The sequence below is a fragment of the Cyprinodon tularosa genome, unplaced genomic scaffold (genome assembly GCF_016077235.1).
Source record: "Cyprinodon tularosa strain WSP-4 unplaced genomic scaffold, ASM1607723v1 ctg210, whole genome shotgun sequence".
NCBI lineage: Eukaryota > Metazoa > Chordata > Actinopteri > Cyprinodontiformes > Cyprinodontidae > Cyprinodon > Cyprinodon tularosa.
Window position 1 is genome coordinate 2,371,928 of NW_024038779.1, and position 18,025 is coordinate 2,389,952.

At 37.5% G+C, this 18,025-nt stretch overlaps 1 protein-coding gene across 1 annotated transcript in view; it reads right to left on the minus strand.

Moving 5' to 3' along the window:
• ptprub (protein tyrosine phosphatase receptor type Ub) overlaps nt 1-18,025 on the minus strand; it is a 270,284-nt gene that overhangs the window by 116,489 nt on the left and 135,770 nt on the right. The window contains 1 exon segment of the mRNA XM_038285405.1: nt 12,520-12,791. Coding sequence (XP_038141333.1) covers nt 12,520-12,791 — 272 coding nt within the window.

Genomic DNA, 18,025 nt, shown 5'->3' on the forward strand with positions numbered 1-18,025 from the left:
GATTACTGGTTAATCCTTAGTTTTTTTTAGCCATTAGGAAAGGAGGTTATTAAAGAGGCAGACGTTTAGAGCATTTGTTTCAATAAAAAAAAAAAAAAAAAACTTCAGAGATTTCTACTGAAAACCACTTTACCAATAAGGCTTTGCATATTCTAACAAGCTGTTCTTTTTCTTTTATAAGGAGAGAAAGCCTGGATACCAGCCTCTGGAGATAAAGAAAAAAACAAAAGCGGGACATCAAGTGATTTACGGCAGATATAAAATGCACATTACCAGAACATATTACATTACCCCTTTATATTGTTCTTCAGAGACAGTGGTAATGTCTACAGATAAAAAAAAAAAGATTTATTTGGCCCTGTAAGTCAACTTCTACCTTTCGCCATTAGACACGCAAGGCTTTCACTCACTTTTTGAGTCAGTCACAGATTAGATTTAAAAAATAAATAAAAAATTCCTTAAAAGTTCACAGAGAAACGCTCCTGTGCTGAAGCAAATCTGCTCAGCTGGAAATGCCAAAGGATAAGAGCTTTGGGTGAGAAAAACAGTGAGAGTTTCTGCAATCTCAATATAATCTGGAGCGTATGGGCTCAGCTTGGAGGGCTTTCAGCAGGCGGCCATTAAGGGGGAGAAATCGAGATGGACTCTGACAGCAGAGGCAGAACAGGATCTAAATGACAGTTTTTATCCACCTCCTGTATAACCATTTTTAGCAACTATTCTCAAAGATTATTCCATAAAAGTCAATCGAAAAATAAATCTTTATGGAAAAAGCATAGAGCAACAAAAATGAAAAAAAAAATTGCTACAGCAACTTTGAATTTAATTCAATTACATTTCTTCTTCTCTAGCAGTAGTCTTTCAGTTTGCCACATCTTTACATGTCATTACCGTATTTCCTTACTATAGAGCCCACCTCGCTATACTAAATTTTAGTGCCCACTGATATCTGCTGAACTGTCTCCCACCAAACCTGTAGGGGGAGCTCTACCTATAGCCCCTGGAGTAGGGACGAAGAAGAATGCTAGCTCCTGTTAGTCAGCAGTAAGAGTTTCTCCTGAAAGATGGGACTTTGGCGGCTTTGTATTTCATGTTGCAGGGGTTGAGCCCAGTTGCTTTATTGGTTGGGCAGCTTTAATGAGGCAAATAAATGGCCAAATGTGTGAATTTGGGACATGTGTTCTACGTTGTGCCTGCTGCTGGCATGTTCTTGTGCTAAGTAAAATTTCAATTCAGTTTATTTATATAGCGCCAATTCACAACACGTCACCTCAAGGCACTTTATAGTTCACCAGATCATACAGTCATATTGATTTAGTTTTCTATCTAAGGAAAACCAGTTGATTGCATCGACTCATTGACTCGAATGCAAATCCCTCACACTAAGCATGCTTGTAGAGACAGTGGAGAGGAAAAACTCCCTTTTAACAGGAGGAAACCTCCAGCAGAACCAGGCTCAGTGTAAGCGGCCATCTGCCGAGGCCGACTGGGGTTCAAGGAGACAGAAGCAGAGATACAAAAAGCAGCTGTAAAAGGAGGCCCCATCCAGGAAACACACAGCCAGGCAGACAAGCTCCGAGCCAACTCCCATGTCAGAGGATGAAGAGAGCACATCCAGCAAGTCACACTCAGAGAAATAGGACTACACTGGAAATCAGGTCGATCTCCAGCATCTATAAACAAGGGTGTTGATGGCATTGATGGCAGCAGCACAAATTAACCCCTTAGTCTTTCATTTCCAACTTTGACTTCCCCGTTTAGCGGTTAGGAAAAACCGCACCTTCTTTTTTAATAATTAGTTCAAAGCAGGGAAAAAAAATTTCTCCAGGTCTATCAGCCTGGGAGATAATCTGATATCATCTGCAGGAGACCCAACAGGTTATCAAGAATCAGATTTAGTCCACTGTTGTTTTCTTCTGTTGACGCCGTTTGTTTCTTAATTTAGTTTTCTCCTCGGTCCATGGCAGATACCAGAAGGCTTTGAAGACTCATCCACCAAGATGAGTCAGGGGCAAGTTATTTCAGTCCATAATGTTGCCACTGCCATGTTTCTTCATGAGTATTGTGTTGGTTGGTTACTGTAGGTGAGATGCAGGTATGATCCTTAAGTGTCAAACATACCTTAAGAATCTTTGCCCTAATAGGTTTAATCTTGTTTCATCACATTTAATATATTTCTCTTAGGTTCTAAGGGATTATATTAAGGCCTGTTCAATTAGATAGAAGATTTCTGTCTGGGAGCCTGATTCCTGGAGTCACATGAGAACTGCAACCAGTATTAAACAGAAAAGCCTGTAGATCCATCTGTGCTCCTATTGTACTCCTTAGAGCCTGACCAGTTTCCATTTTGTCTTCCCATAAGTACTTGAGAAGCAGTCAGTGTTTAAAAAGTAACTGTTGTTGGAGAGCAGGAAAGTGACAGTGAAGCCCATCTCTCTTAGAAACTGGGCTAAAAGTCACAAAAGTAATTGCTCCAAGTGAAATAGCATTCTTGTGGTCAGGTGAAGCCAATGTGAGATCTGAAGGAGTAAAGTGTCAGTCCATGTCCTCCATTCTTTTTATCTTTCTGGACTGCTACTTAGACTCTGTGTCCTTGCTGAAGTTATGGCAGCAGGCAAACTTTGAATACTGTGAAGCTACAGGCCCTACAATCAGACACAAATTCGAATGCATAATAACAAAAGTGACCAAAACTAATCTTTTTGTCACAATGGATTGGTCTGAGGAAGAGTCTTCTGTTCAGTCTTTAAAGTCTGTGGGTTTTTTGGTTTTTGTCTTTTTTTTAACACACAGCTCATATCATTATAGTGTAGACCTGCAGCTGGATGTAGATCCCGGGTTAGCAGATAAAAGATGCATAAGAACTGTTTGAGAATTACAACATGGTCCAAAGGGTTAAACTAGCTGCTAAACAATTTTGGGAGAGGAGACAAACAATATTTTATCAGTGTAGTTTTTCCAATTCCAGATTTGACTACTCAATAATTCTGTTTTTTAATGCCTTTTCTTTCTTTCATCCAATAAAATCTCTTCTCTGTTTAACATTATCAAGTTCAGGTTTGATGATTTACTCTAATAAAAGTGAACCTTTCCAAAGCACTATATTGGCTCAAGGAGCCATTCTGCAGTCAGCTGCAATACAGTACTGACCTGTCTCTTGAAAGCTCTGTGTTTATAAGTCATTTTCTTTGCTAAGACTGTTGAGTGGAACTCCTTTACTTCCTTTGCCAAGTCTTACATATGACTCAAAGAACAAGTCTTCTTCAAAGCAAAGGGAAAAGTGTAGAAGCTGTATTTCAGTCAGCTGGCAGACAACATCTCTGTTACTCTTTATTCCATACAGCTAGAAGAAATTCAGGTAACTCCAACACTTTTTTTTATCTCACTAAAAGGACTTAGAGATGTATGAGCAGAGGGACAGAGAGAATTTGTACACTGCTACTTCTAAGGAGTCCAGACTGACTGTATATTGAACTCTAAAATGATAATTTCATTACCAGCACGAAGAAGGTAACTCAACCCACAGCAACAGTTACCTTGAACAGTGATGTATGACTAAAAGCAAGAATAAATAAAATAGAGGGTAAGAAAAATATGAGAGCCGGTTTTTGGAAGTCAGAAGAAGCAAAAAGCTGCAAAGTTTCTGACATTTGAAAGAAGAGATGAATAAGTAAAAGGAAAAGAGACGAGGTGAGGGAAGGATGTCTCCGGCTCGAGTCGGCCGTCTAGGAGGGCTGGATAACATCTTTAATATTTGATAACAGGGTTCTCCAGGTATTGCAAACACTTCTACCAATAAGACGCATTGAGAAATACAGCAGTGTACATGGGTCTCACAGGACACCCTCTGTTGAGATGCCTCAAGGTGATCTCCCATTCTCAGAAGTGTCATGGGTGACTGATGCATGTGAGTATAACATAAAAAATGTGACTAAGAAAGCATATTATTTAGAAATAAATTTCTTTCAAATATTATATAGCTGTGTTGGGAAAAAAAATAAAGTCTAGATTAAGTGATAACGTTGCAAAGAACCTATGGTGAAAGTAATCAAGTGAATAATTTTTTTAATCCACAGGAAGGTACTGTAAACATATAAGATCGGGATAATATCATTGCTTTATTTTCAACATCTAATCCTCTTAGTTTTGGTGATTATCAGAGCATTTCTGCAGGCTCTTTTTAATTACATTTCACAATGACAATTTCAAGACATGAACAGCGACTGTGTGCTCCATAAACAGTATTTAATTTCAGCCAAAATCTTAAAACAAACCTCAGTGAGCTTTATTTCCCATCTGTATCTGTGCATTACAAAAAGCTACGCTGACATTTTGTAACTATGTGCTGGAGGCAAGTAACTATGGCCTGTGATAAATCCTGATACAAAGAAGGAGAAAAAAAAAAACTTTGATTAAAAGACCATTTTATTAAGTAATGCATGCTCTTCTGGATTCATTCTACTCATGTGGAAAGTCTACCAACTCCCTTTGATCCAAGCATTTGGGACATTATTGTGTTTCAGGTGTTTGTCCTGCTGGAAGACAAACTTCCATCCCAGTTTCAATCTGTTTGCTGTCTCTAACTGTTTTCATTCTGTTTTTACCTCCACCATTCCATCAGTCTCCAACCATCTGTGTTGTCCCTCCCGAAGGTAAGTGTATACTACTACCAGCTTGGGGTCAGGATGTGTAAGGGATGCCCAGTGTTATGCATGCAGGCCAAAACATCCCATCGTGCACATTTTTTGCATTATCCTCTACATGGCACATGTAGAGGTCAGATGTCTACATGTGCCATGAGGTCAGGGGTCATAATCTACAACCAATGATTAGCCTGGCCCATTGGAAGCCTAGCGTTATATGACTTAAGGAAAATGGTTCCTCTTGACTTAATTAGGTGGATCAGAGAATGGAGGCTAGACAGAAAGGAGAAGGATTTTTTTTCTTTATACAAATAGATCTAAGCCAAGTCGATATTTTCACCTCTGCTTCATAAGCATGTCAATAGAAGAGAAACTCTTACTTTGGCATAAGGGTCTACAGTACTCAAATTTGTTATGAAAGGTGTCGGGAGCCAGGTGTGGCTCTTTTGAGGATTGCTTCTGGCTTGCAGATTTCGGCTTTTCAGATAAAACATAAAATATTATCACTTGTTTTAATCCATCCTGCTCACGTCCTATTTAGGGCTGCAGGGGCATTTGTCCATTATTTTAATTGGATAATAACAGGTTTACCTGTTACCTGTAATTTACCTGTTTACCTAACAATGGCCTACATTGGCCATTGCTAGGTAAACAAAGCTAACCCTTCGAAGAAGAAAATGGTGAAAAGAATAAGAGATGAAATGTTTTATACATTTCAGGTCGAATGGAATGAATAATTACATTCGAAAGTAATCATTCGAATTGATAAATAATGCTAGCCAGCAGCAATACAACATATGGACACAGCAAGGTGACTATAATTTCAGTAGTTTGGTTGGATCTTTAACAATAGTGAGGAAAGGAATCCCATTCATAGATGGCGAGTATCCTAAAAGGTTAATGCTGGATGCAGCCAATGAGCTTTTTGATGATCTTCCCAGCAAAGACATAACAATCAAACGGATACAAAACATGCATCTGTCAGCCAGAACTGTTAATGATTGTACCATCATGATGGCAAAGACATAAATGTACTGCCGTTCTTTTCCCTGGCTTTGGATGAGTCAACAGACGTAAGCAATTTGTCGCAGTTCAGTTCAGCAAAACCACGCAGCACCAGAAGTTGCATTAATGGTATTATAACAACATCATTTAAAAGAACTAATTAAAAGGCTTATTACACACATTAAATTGAATTCAGTCTTAAAATATATTGTATCGGTTTCACTGACATACATTTTCAGATATTGTGATCTCATGGCTCTCAGAGTCAAAAAGGTTCCCGACCCCTGTGTTATGATGAACATAACTAATCTTTCACATTATTATATCATGTATGTTAGACCTCAAATGTGATTAGAGGTACTAAAGATTTTTCAATATGGTGACTCTAAATATATGACTTTCTCCACTTGAAAAGTACAGAGAGAACACATTTAAATCAGAAATTTCCCCCATACTAATGTAGCATGAAGGCTCCAATTAGAGTGTTAAAAATATCTAGAAGGTGTCAGCAGGGGTATGATCCAAAAAAAAAAATAAACACCCTCTGTGTTCCTTTCTGTGCTGTTTTCCCTGCTTCTCCAGGGCATTCAGTGCCAAGCAGTGATGATAGAGCTGCTCAATTCCAGAGCCACCACATAGTTGTGTGCAATATATACAAAAAGGACCGTTGTCATTGTGTGTAAATTAATCAAATAAGACTCTTTTGCAGCATTTCTCTTTACATTAAGAATGTTGTGGGAAAATGCAAGTCCCTAATGATACAAGTTCTACCAGAGCTTCTCAGTTGTTATGGGATGTCAGTCCTGCAGATATCTATGGTTGCAAATATGTTTGGGGCCAATAGCGGAAAGCTCAAGGAGGAGGAAAACACTTTCTTTAAGTCCGAAAGGACGTTTGTGAAGTTTGCAATCATTCTTTATACAGGACAAGAAGTGTAAAACACTTCTTCGTCTTAACTATCATTGTCGTGTCAAACTGGGAATCTTTTCAAAGAAACTCTCGTTATTTAATCATTACTTTACATTATGACCCTAAAATAGGATAAATATCTATTATGCTGAAATTGATTTGGAGTGTTGTGAATCTTTTGTTGGAGTTGTGAGTGAGACTCTACTAGCGATTAGATTTTTTCAGAGAAATGCGATTACCAAATGGAAATTCTTCTACTGTAGATACAAACCATTTTATATTGAAAATTAGGCTGCGAAGACAGGATATCTATACTTTGGTTGTAGCTTACCGGATTACACTCTGTGGATGTGCATATTCTCTCTACTTTGGACTATCAGATAACGATACAAACCTGATACAAATTTCTTTTTTTCTGGAAAAAATATGGATGAAATAATAAAAACGGTAGAAAAAGAGTTAGCTAAGTTGAAAACATGGTTTGATTACAATAATTTGTCGTTAAATTAATGAAAAAACTAAATTTATGGTATTCTCTGGTAATCTGGTCCATAACAATGTAAAATGATGTACAAATGGAATTGAAATTGAAAGAGTTTATGAGACCAATTTTTTAGGGGTTATTATAGACAATAAACGTAGTGGGAAACCTCACATATAATATACTAGAAATAAAGTTGCAAAAACTATTGGAATATTGTTTAAAATAAAAGATTTAATAAATATCAAAGGCCTGCATACTATGTATTCCTCTTTGGCCATGCCTTATTTGTCATATTGTTCAGAAGTATGGGGAAATGCAAGCAAACAATTATTGATGGGTTAGTTAAGTTGCAAAAAAAAAAGCTATAAGGCTTATTAATAAGGTGGGATACTGTGAACCAACTGATAAACAACTGATAGAATTCAATTAAAATTTTAAGATATTGTTTATATAAAAATACTGGAAATTATGCATAAAGCAGTGAACAAAAGTCTTCCTTCTGGTATTCAGAAATTATTCAAGTTAGGAGAGAATAAAAATGATTTGTGAGGTACGTTTATATTTGAATGTGCTAAAGAAAAGAGCAAGATAAAGTCCAGGTGTGTTTCAGTTATTGGTGTAAAACTGTGGAATGAATTGAATGCTAATTTCAAGTAATTTTCTTGGTGGTATTTAAAAGAGCTTTAAAATGTAAAATGATAAAATCCTATGTTGTTATGTAGATTGGAATATTTATATATGTACTATGAAGAGCCTGGTAGGTAGTAAATGCTGTAAGTATAAAACAGGTTAGGCAAGCATAAGCTTTGCTTCAGCCTTTTCCTTTTTTGGTAAATTGTGGGTTTGTTTGTTTATTGTTGTTTCTTTTTCTGTTTCCTGTGTTAAATGTTGGATAATTTACCAAAACTAAAGTAAAGTCAAGTGAATGCCAGCTCAAATAATTAAATCAGAATTGCAGTAAACTCTTTTAAAGGAATCGTTTTGAAGCTCTGAAGCGAAGCAGGCTTTAAGATATTTGTTCTTTTCATCTTTTGACTACATGTCGTTTATGGGTTAAGGCGAGGGGATGCCCAGCACTAAAGAAACATCCAACTTTATTCTCTTTCATCTGTTTTGTCTGTGCAGAGGAAAGCAGTGGCAAGACGAGCCTCACTGTCATTCCACAGTGATGAGGTCTTTTGACTGCTGAGGGATTAGCAATGTAAGCCATGGTATACGTGCCTTTGCAGGGGCAGCTTGTTTTGCTCCCTTTGTGCTCAAAAGCAATATGAGGTCAGCCGAGTGAAACTGACATGTAATCCCACCGGTATCACATTAGGATACATTTGCACTAATGTTGCCAATTCTTGATATCAAATCCCCAATATTAAGAAATTTAATCCAATCAATTTAAACAGCATGTTTTCCACAACATGAGATAAAAGCCAGACTATTACCTTTTTAAGCCGTTCTATTAAAAGACTCTGTAGTCAATACCAATTTTTCGGTCAGTCTTCTTCTTTCTCCTCCTCCTCATCAGCCTATTTGAACCATGATTCTGCTTTGTGCTTCCGCTCATCATAAGATTTAACACAAATATCCACATTTCCACATTCACAAAAAGTAAAGCATTCTGGGGAGTCACCTAATAAGTAAATAGAGTCAAACCTGAGTGTAATTTTAATACAGTAAAGGTACAAATACTCTGTGAAAACCTGAAAAGTTCACTGATTACATTAGTGAAGGGAAAAATAACATCATGAAATCTAAGAAACAGCTGGGAATAAGCCATACAGGGACACAGCAACATAGGAGTGCTCTAGTCAAACATAGTAACATGACAAAATGTGAAAGGTTCAAGGGCTATGAATACCGCTGTACTGTATAAGGATCACTGTTTACTGTGATGTGAATAAGCACCCAAATCCACAGAGAGTAAAAGAAAATGGGGCCACTTGGACGGAAAGAACAAAGCAGCTTAGGAAGTTTGATCAGCGTATTTATGACATTTCTACTACATTGGTTCACAGAACAAAGTGGTGGGCAATGAGAATCAGTGAGTCTTTTTTGGAAAGATCACACAGTGGACCACTCCAGAGACACAGGGAATATATATATAAATATATATATATAAATATATATATATATATACATTAAGAGGACTTTAGAGTAACAATTTATACAAAAAGCATCGGTTTTAATGTTATAATTTATGTTCCTATGCAATACATTTACAGCTTTAGTTTATATTTATATTTAGGACGACATTCTATGAGGGACAATTTCCAGGAACAAGCTTTAAAATCCAAAAGCTACCAACAGAACACAACATTCTAAACCCTTTAATACATATTTAACTTACCCCAAAAGCTAGAGCATACTTTTACTTTCAATAATTTTCTAGGTTATTCTATGTCAGCTGAATGATGTTATTTGAGCCAGGTTATGAAAAACTCTTGTTTTCATGTAATAGAAATTGTAGGAGAGCCTTGACTTTTCTCTAGCTGTATGGAATATAGAGCAGCCTGGTGTTGCCCCTCCCCTCCTTGTTACTGGACACTGCTGGCCAGGGGCCTGAACTAAAGCAAGCTGCTGTTAATAATTTGTATGTTTGGAGTGACTGTACTTTTAAACATATAGTACAGATTATTTAAAGGAAAAGTCCGGTCATATTCAGAATTTGAACTTCTGAAAATACTTTAAATATGAAATTATTACATACAGTACTGTTCAATAAATTATAAGTGTTTTTAATTAAGAGTAATTTCATTTGACTGTGCTTTACTGGAGGTATCCATGTTTGTCAAAGAACACTACTGCCACCTACCGGTTTGTGACGTCACGGTACAGTATTGGCTGTTGATCAAGTCCCAGTGCTGTATCTGGCGTTTTTCTTAAACACGCTATTATCTCCCGGCGCTGGACTCAGTGCTCTGGGGGGTGCGCCTCTTCGGCTCTCCACAACCACTATTGAGCATTTTTTCTATGGATAAACTTTACATGCACAAGTGCACCCTCACAAACAATTACAGGTGCTTGGCTCCATAATAGCTAATCAGAAATAGCTAATAACTATGTGTGTCAGTCAGAGGAGGCAAACTAGCCTGCAGGAACATTATATTGCTTACATAATTCTGTTTTACTAAACGTTGTCCCGATAAACTTCAGAACATTTCCACAAAGCTTCATTAGATGCTATTGTTGAATAAGAAAGGATTAAATTACAGAAAAAAAAACAGTCAACCGGTTTGGTTGGAAAACATGGAAAAGGTTAAAGAAAGTAAACATATTGGAATGTTGATTGGTATCAGTTTACAATACAGTCAGCATGTCTCCACATGTGTTTCTCTTCCAGCAGTCTTACATCATGCTCCAGTGGCTGTTCCTTGGAAGTGAAAACTTATTCAGTTTGTTTGCTTTCAATTTTTCTTCCTGTCATTTCCTCCTAATCTGCTTATTCACTTTTAGGTAAAATTGCTCTATCAGAATATACACGTGCAATTATAGCTATACACTTATTAATTTTAACAATGAGAGCTATGAGTATTATTCCATTACATTTGATAATATTTCCTTTTTTATTTTAATATCCCACATGGTTTAAGGTATATGGCAGAATTTTTCTTTGCATGGTCTCTGTAGATCATTCAGCCTATAATGTTTCATTGTTAGCAAAAGGCTAACAACATCACAAACGTACTGTAGCTACTTAAAGGTTGCTTTTATGTGTTAAGTTTATCACAACTTACTCATTCTGGGACATTTGTCGCCAAGAAAACTAAATCTTAGTCATATCTGTCTAAAACAATGTCTGTATATTTAGGAAGGGAGTGTTGGTCTAGTGGTTAGAACAGTCCGCTTGTGTTCTGAGAAAGTTGGAAGTGGTTTGATTCCCACAGCCTGCACTCTGGGTCCCTGAGCAAGACCCTTAACCCACACTGCTTCCCGGGCGCCACACAATGGCAGCCCACTGCTCCCCATGGGGATGGATTAAATGCAGTGGTGAATTTCTCCAGTATGAGATCAATAAAGTTCAATTATTATTATTATTAAACTTTAAATGTTTATATATCTGATGGTTCAGAATGGAGTTTTATATGGCTAGCCTCCCAAAGAGCTAGTTATCATGTAGCTTGCCTCTAATGGTTCTTATGGAACTTTTTGACACCAACACACCAATATTTGCCGTGGTTTTCCAACAGCGAGCTATGGAGAATGTTTTTCATCATCCTCACTGTGAGTGTTGACCAGATAAATTCAGGATATTAACTTTGCAAATTGGCACGGTTTCCAGATTTGTTTTCCTGCTTTTTCACTGACTCTAAGTACTCAAAAGTTTAAAGAATATGCTCTTTGGTGTTTGACTTTTTATTCTCAATAAAACCTCCATGTTTATGTCCTAGGGACACATAATAATAACAGAATACTAATGAGCAGTTTCTCTTCATTTGGATTACCTGAAAATATAAATAAAGAAACTTCAGTGATATATAATTTTAATCATTGTAGAAGTGCATCCAATCATGCCCCTGGCGATCTTGTGAAAAACGGTTTCATAATATGAAATTTTAACTCGACTGAAAAAGTGTTCTCCTACTTAAAAATATTAATCTTTTACCGACAACAGATGAAATAAATTTACTTTGACTTTTTCTACAAATCCTCATCACATGGGCCAAAGTTTGGAGGGTGTTGTATAAACTTAGCAACATTTCTAAGACTTCTTAAGTGCAATCAGACATTGTTGTAAATGTCTTAAACATAATAATGCAAAAAAAGTCCAGAAGAACATATCCCTGTGAAGACCAAGGCATGCTTAAGGCCGGATCATGTCCCTTGCTATTTACAGCAGTTGAATTAAGATTGGATGATGCTGGCTGAAAAGCTTTCAAATGCTTCTGCCCCCAGGTACATACAGTGCTGAGGACTACTATTTACATAGTCAAGGTCACAACATACTTGGCTGAATTGAATTTAATTAAGTCAGGGGGATTGACAGTTCTTGATAAAATGCATGTAACTCAACCTTAATAGCTTTCTGACAGCTTAGCAGAGTTTGCAGAAAGAAGAAATTGGATTAATAAATGGATAACCCTCCCGCTCACATACCCAAGTTATCTACCGCCACATCAGACACCCACAAAGCATGGTAGTCTGGGTCTGAGAACAGTACGTGATGACATGCCATGCAGATGGTTAGATGCAGCTGGGCACAATCTTTACCAGAGATTCCCATGTCACATCTGCTTAAGGACCTCAAGCGTTAACAATGACTGTATTCGCAGGGGAATCACTGCTAATTAAATTGCAAATGCAAGTAATTAACATGAGTTTCACCTTGAGGCTAAAATAAGAAGTGATCAAGAGAGCTTTAGCATGTTATATTATTCAGCTCTACATGATTCTGGTCACTAGGTCTGCATATGTTTAGTCAATGACCAATCTAAGCCCAGAGAAATGTCAGCTATTCATCATTTAAAAAATCCACAAACTTCATACCTGGTATTCACTGGGCCAGAAGGTGCTTACTGCCAGCTCCACCTGGTGCCACTGTTTGCCATGAGACCCTGAGGTGTTCCACACCGGACTTCCAAGTGGACCACCATTCACTCGCACGTATGCTCGCAGGGCCCCGGGACTGTGACCATCTCGGCTGTACAGGAAGTAACTGAACTGGACGCAGTGTGTGTCGTTTTCACTTAGCGTCTGCAGCAGCAGCTGCGCTCGATGGCCGGCAGCATGCTGAGAAGAGTTCACCAACATGTAGGATCCTAAAAGAGACCAGGAGACGTAAATGAATTGTGAGAAGGTGTGAATACATAATGTGGCTGTCAAAGCGATTGTATTATATTCTGAATACAATGGAAAGTATCTCTGTCGTGGGAACTTAATACTTTATTTTTTTGATATAAAAAAATCAACTCTGAATTTGTGGCGATTGACACAAGAAGGGCAACATTCTATAAAGCTTTCTGAATTTCTCTGCTTTGCCATATTGAACAGATCCTGAAGGTAACAGTGGTCTTTGAGATGTTGCTTTATTATCTAACCCTTCTGTAAACATTTTCTGAAAAGTAATTCTATATGTTTTTCTTGGTCTTTATGATGTTCTACTTAACCTTGAAAATATTATCTTCTACTCTAAATTGTGTATAACATTATATCATTATATCAGCATAAATTCCAAATACAATGCATTAATGTTAATGCTGTTACCAATGGTTTCAAAAAGTCATATATTCTTCACAAATTTAAGAAAGGTTGTTTGGTCAAGTTGTTTTTATCCCAAATACTTTTGTTTTATTAGAATTAACTTCATTGCAAACTGAAAACATGCTAATATTCTTGTACTTGCCAAAAGGAAGCATGACTTGAAAAAGTTAAAAAAGTCAGCAAGTTAACTTGTTTGTAGATCATTTTTAATGACAAATAAAGGCAGCCAAAATCTTTGATGTTATCTCTAATGGCTGATTTTCTTGTGGACAGATGGTCTGTTCATCTGTGAGCTTTACAACTGTACCTCAAGAGTTTGACACAAACAATTTCTATGATATGAATTATCTAGAAGTGTTTGACCATCAAAGTTCATTCTGTGAACACTTCCATTGCTAATATTGGCTCAGCTGTTCTTTGACTTCGACATAATTGAAAGAGGTTTGCAAATGAGCCATCCTGGCTTTTTTTTCCTTCTGCAAACAAAACCAAACACCACACTGCAGTAAATTTGTGTTTAAAACCCTTAAGCAGTAAATCACTAAGAGAAAAATGGAAACCATCAGCTGACAACTGACTGCAAAGTCGGCGGTTGACTAAAGGGAGAATGAAAACTGGCTGCAGAACGACGGGACAAAAATCGCTTCTCAATAAGGCGCTGGCTCTTGAATACAGACATTGGGTGAGAGATGAGGAAGAAGTGACAGACTGAGCAGGAAGAGGAAAGTGACAGACGAGTATACCTCTGCAAGGTGACGCCGAGGTAGGAGACGAGATTCAAAGCCCTCCTTCCCTCCGCAAGCCTCCTCTAATCAGCACAACATAACCCTATTGCCCTTTGCCAAGCATCTGTCCTGCCTCGACTCTGTGCCCACTAACGTGATTAGCACGACAATGTTTGGAGACCTTCCTGTGTACTCACATAATCAAGTCTGTTGTCTTTGTACTCCAAGGTCTTTCTGTTCTCAGTCAGAAATGAGCCTGGGAGAAGCAGACAGTCACGGCATTGGCGCCAGGTGTCCTAAAGACATTAATTTTCCCTTAGATGTAACAGCATGTGAATGGTGACATATCAGCCACACTTCTTTTTGTCTTTCTGCAGCCCACACGGTCTACACGGATAAACTGGGAAGCTTTTAGACAAAAGAGCTCTCAGTAAACTTCTGAATGTGTTCACTCACTCTGTGTGAAGGAGTAGACAGCAGAACTATCAAGCAGGAACAAGAAATCCAGCACGACCTGCTGCCCAAACACCATTTACCTCTTTTAGCACTAACAGGACAATCAGTATGATGAAGACGTTAAGATATAGGACCCTTGATCCCAGACTATAAAAACGATTAACTAAAGAGCACCGGGGAGAGCCATTGAGTCAAAGCTAAACTGTGAAATGTATTTAAAGCGTTTTTGTCTTGAGATTCGTCTCTTCACTTGACCCAGATACTTTTTAATTTATCCCCCTTAATTTGATTGGTCAGAACCTGACTCCTCTCCTGCCTTCTATAGTTTTAAAGGTGGTCATAAAAAGGGCTGAAGACATCATACTTTATATTTCATGTTTATTTTGACCCTAATTCAGTTCAATTCAATTCAATGCAAAAGGCATAAATCATAAACTGTTTGCTAATATTAGTTATTAATCACTACTCATACAATTATTACGCTTTCCTGAATTATGTCTATAATTTCTCTTAGTTAATTTCAGCTCATAGGAATAGTCTTTTCTAAATCTAGAATATACCTGAGAGTTATATAAAATCACAGGCATTTAAAAGTTAAGGTCATGGACATTTAAAAAACAAAGTTATAAAGTATAATTAAAGTGAATTACGTTATGCTTAATTTACATTTATTCATTACACAAAAAATTAAATTAGTCTTTATGTACTGGGGTCCTAAGATTACGAAAGTCCTGTTCAATTATTCCAGTATCACAGTCTGAACCAGTCCAGCAGTTAGCCTGAAGATGCTTTGCTCGCATTATGAAGCGCAACTGGAAAGAAAACCAGACTGTCTCAAGAGGCGGGATTTCCTCTAAAAGAGCCAATCACATAACCTTGTGCTGCAAGGTGGATTGTTGCAAGATCTGAGTTCAGTGTCACAACAAATCCATCTTGAAAGACTCCCGCTAATAGATCCTCCTCGTAACAACCAACAACCAAGTCACACCAATGACATGCCAGCAGTGTTTTTTGGGGCGGGACATCTAGGAATTATGACAGTCAGAAGGGCCTTGGTGGGGCATTACAAATATGGCTACGCTAGAGGTAGGGAGAGTCAGCGAGCGGTGGTTTCTCTGGATTTATTGGCTTGTGCTGGTGGCTTTGGCCGCTGTTTATTATTGGACCTTGGAGTAAACTTCCTCCTAAACTTCATCCTTTTAGTAGAAAAATATGCTTCACCTGTCATCTGGTTTTTGGCCTCTTTTAATTTCCCTAAAGTCCACCTCTTTTCTCTCCAATTGTCGAAAGCATGACCGGCACATCCATCAATCGTCCTTGCAAAGTTATTTTCATTAGCGGGTTGACAATGTTCAAAAATCAACTTTGTGTTGCTTAGAACGCCTTTGATGCACAGGTTTGTCTAGCAACTTCTGCAAAAATCGTTGCACAATGTCATAAAGACTTCTCCGTAAACGTCTAATAATGGTCAACATTTCAGTAAACATGTCCCACCTGTCATTCGTGGCGTGCATCTGAAACTTCGCAATTTGCTGCTGCGATTGGCTAAAAGCACATTATGGATGGTAGGTACTAGCTGGCACATCACTCAATCAGCTCAGAGTATTGTACTAAACATACCTCCCTTTCACGCACTGACTGAACAGCAGTCATCCCAGATTGATAATATAGAACTAAACTACACATATCAATTTGGCTACTGCCATAATACCAATCGCAGACAGTTTACTTTCTCAGGCTGGTTCCCTCCCCAAAGTGACAAAAGTTGACAACAGCATAAAAATTAGGTCAACATGCGAATAGGGGAGAATCTACAGGCCTATAAAAAGAATGCACCAAGCACAGAAAAAGAGCCTGCACTAGTACTTGTGATATGTTGGGGGGAATCATGCTATTGGATCTGTACGAATAGAACATTTAAAATGCATGTGGATGTAAACTGCTGGTATAGGTATTTAATACATGTCTACACCCTTGGCATTATTCTGACTTCATCATTTAAGCTAAATATCTGAAAAAACAAAGGGGTTGAAATAGGGGAGAATTATCTATTTGCATAAGGCTGTGAATGTAACTATAAACAGTCTAGACTAAACAACATTCATCCAATTGAAATGATGTTATATTGTTTGAATAAAATAAATCAGTTATGTTTGCTTGTACTGTACAAATTATAAAAATAACAACTAGAGAAATAGCACAAGCACAGATTGTTCCTCCTACTGAAATGGAAAGGTGCTGAAGTGTCAAGGATATACCGTACATGGAATTGATTTCAATAACTTTAATGTACTTAAGGTATATAGAATACACCTCTGTGTGGTGGGAAAAGGCTGGAATTGTATTAAGATGCTGTACCAGCAGAAACTCCATCTTTCCCAGATCAATGAAAATAACAACAATACCCCCCCCCCCCCTCAAAAAGAAAAGTAAGAAATGCAGCAAAATCTTCAAAAGCAGCGTTAAGAAAACAATGGCATGATTTTTTCCCCCGTAAGTTTTTACACTTGAAAACTGAGGCTTTGTTTTCTTCTCTTTTTTCTTGAAGAGATTAAAATCAATTGAAAATACATAAAACTTTCTTTTTTGTGAGGGTTTGTTTTTTCTATTATGCTGCTCTCTGCTACAGCTTGAGGCCGAAGTACAACAGGGGCTCATTTCTCTTTCAATGTTTTAACACAAGCAACCTTTCTTTTCTTTCCCACACAGCCTTACAAAATAATCTTTACCCCTTTTATATGCTGTATTGTATTGGAAGTTTGTGCGACAGACCAACACAAAAAAAGAGCAAAATTGATCATTTCTGATAAAATTGTGTATTTCATAAATAGAAAAAACACACTGCATACTGCATATATATTCAGCGCATTTAATGAATATTCAACAATAGGATGCAAAGTCCTAAACTTTTCATTAAGCACTGTAAAATATTTGACAATAGAAATATTGCAGCATATGATAACTGGAGGAGCTGCAACAGTCAACAGCTCAAGCAGGGGAGCTGTCAATTCGACAGATATTAATTACAATCACTCCACGGGTCTGGCAGTCCAACTTGTAGCCATCTGGAGGAAAGTGTTGGAAAAGGTTCTCTTTTCAGAAGAGACCAAAGTGTTCTTTTATTGGCCGAAATGCAAAACAGTATGTGAGGAAGAAAACAAACATTGGACATAAACCGCAAACCACTGTCCCTATGGTGAAACATAGTGAAGGCAACATCATGGTGTGGGGAGACCTTCTGCTGCACGGACAAAGAAGTTAGTCAAAGTTTCTGGATGAAAATGTACTAATAGACTTACTTAAACACTGAAACTCACCATGAGTGTAATTAAAGGAAAAAGATGGTTGGAAATATGGGTGCCGAATACAGCTTAACACTCAAAAGTATAGATATTCATCTGTCCCTCTACTGCACATTACCTTTTTTTGGTTTATCAACTGAAATTCAAAAGAAATTTGTTTAAAAGTTGGGTTTGCAACTTTACAAAAGTACTTTTGAAAGGTAACATTTAGTTCAGTTTCCTACACATTGAAGCAATTTCTTTGTTGGCATTTTTCATCACCTTCTAACTAACAACAATATTATTAAGCACACAGTAGGTGGTTATACA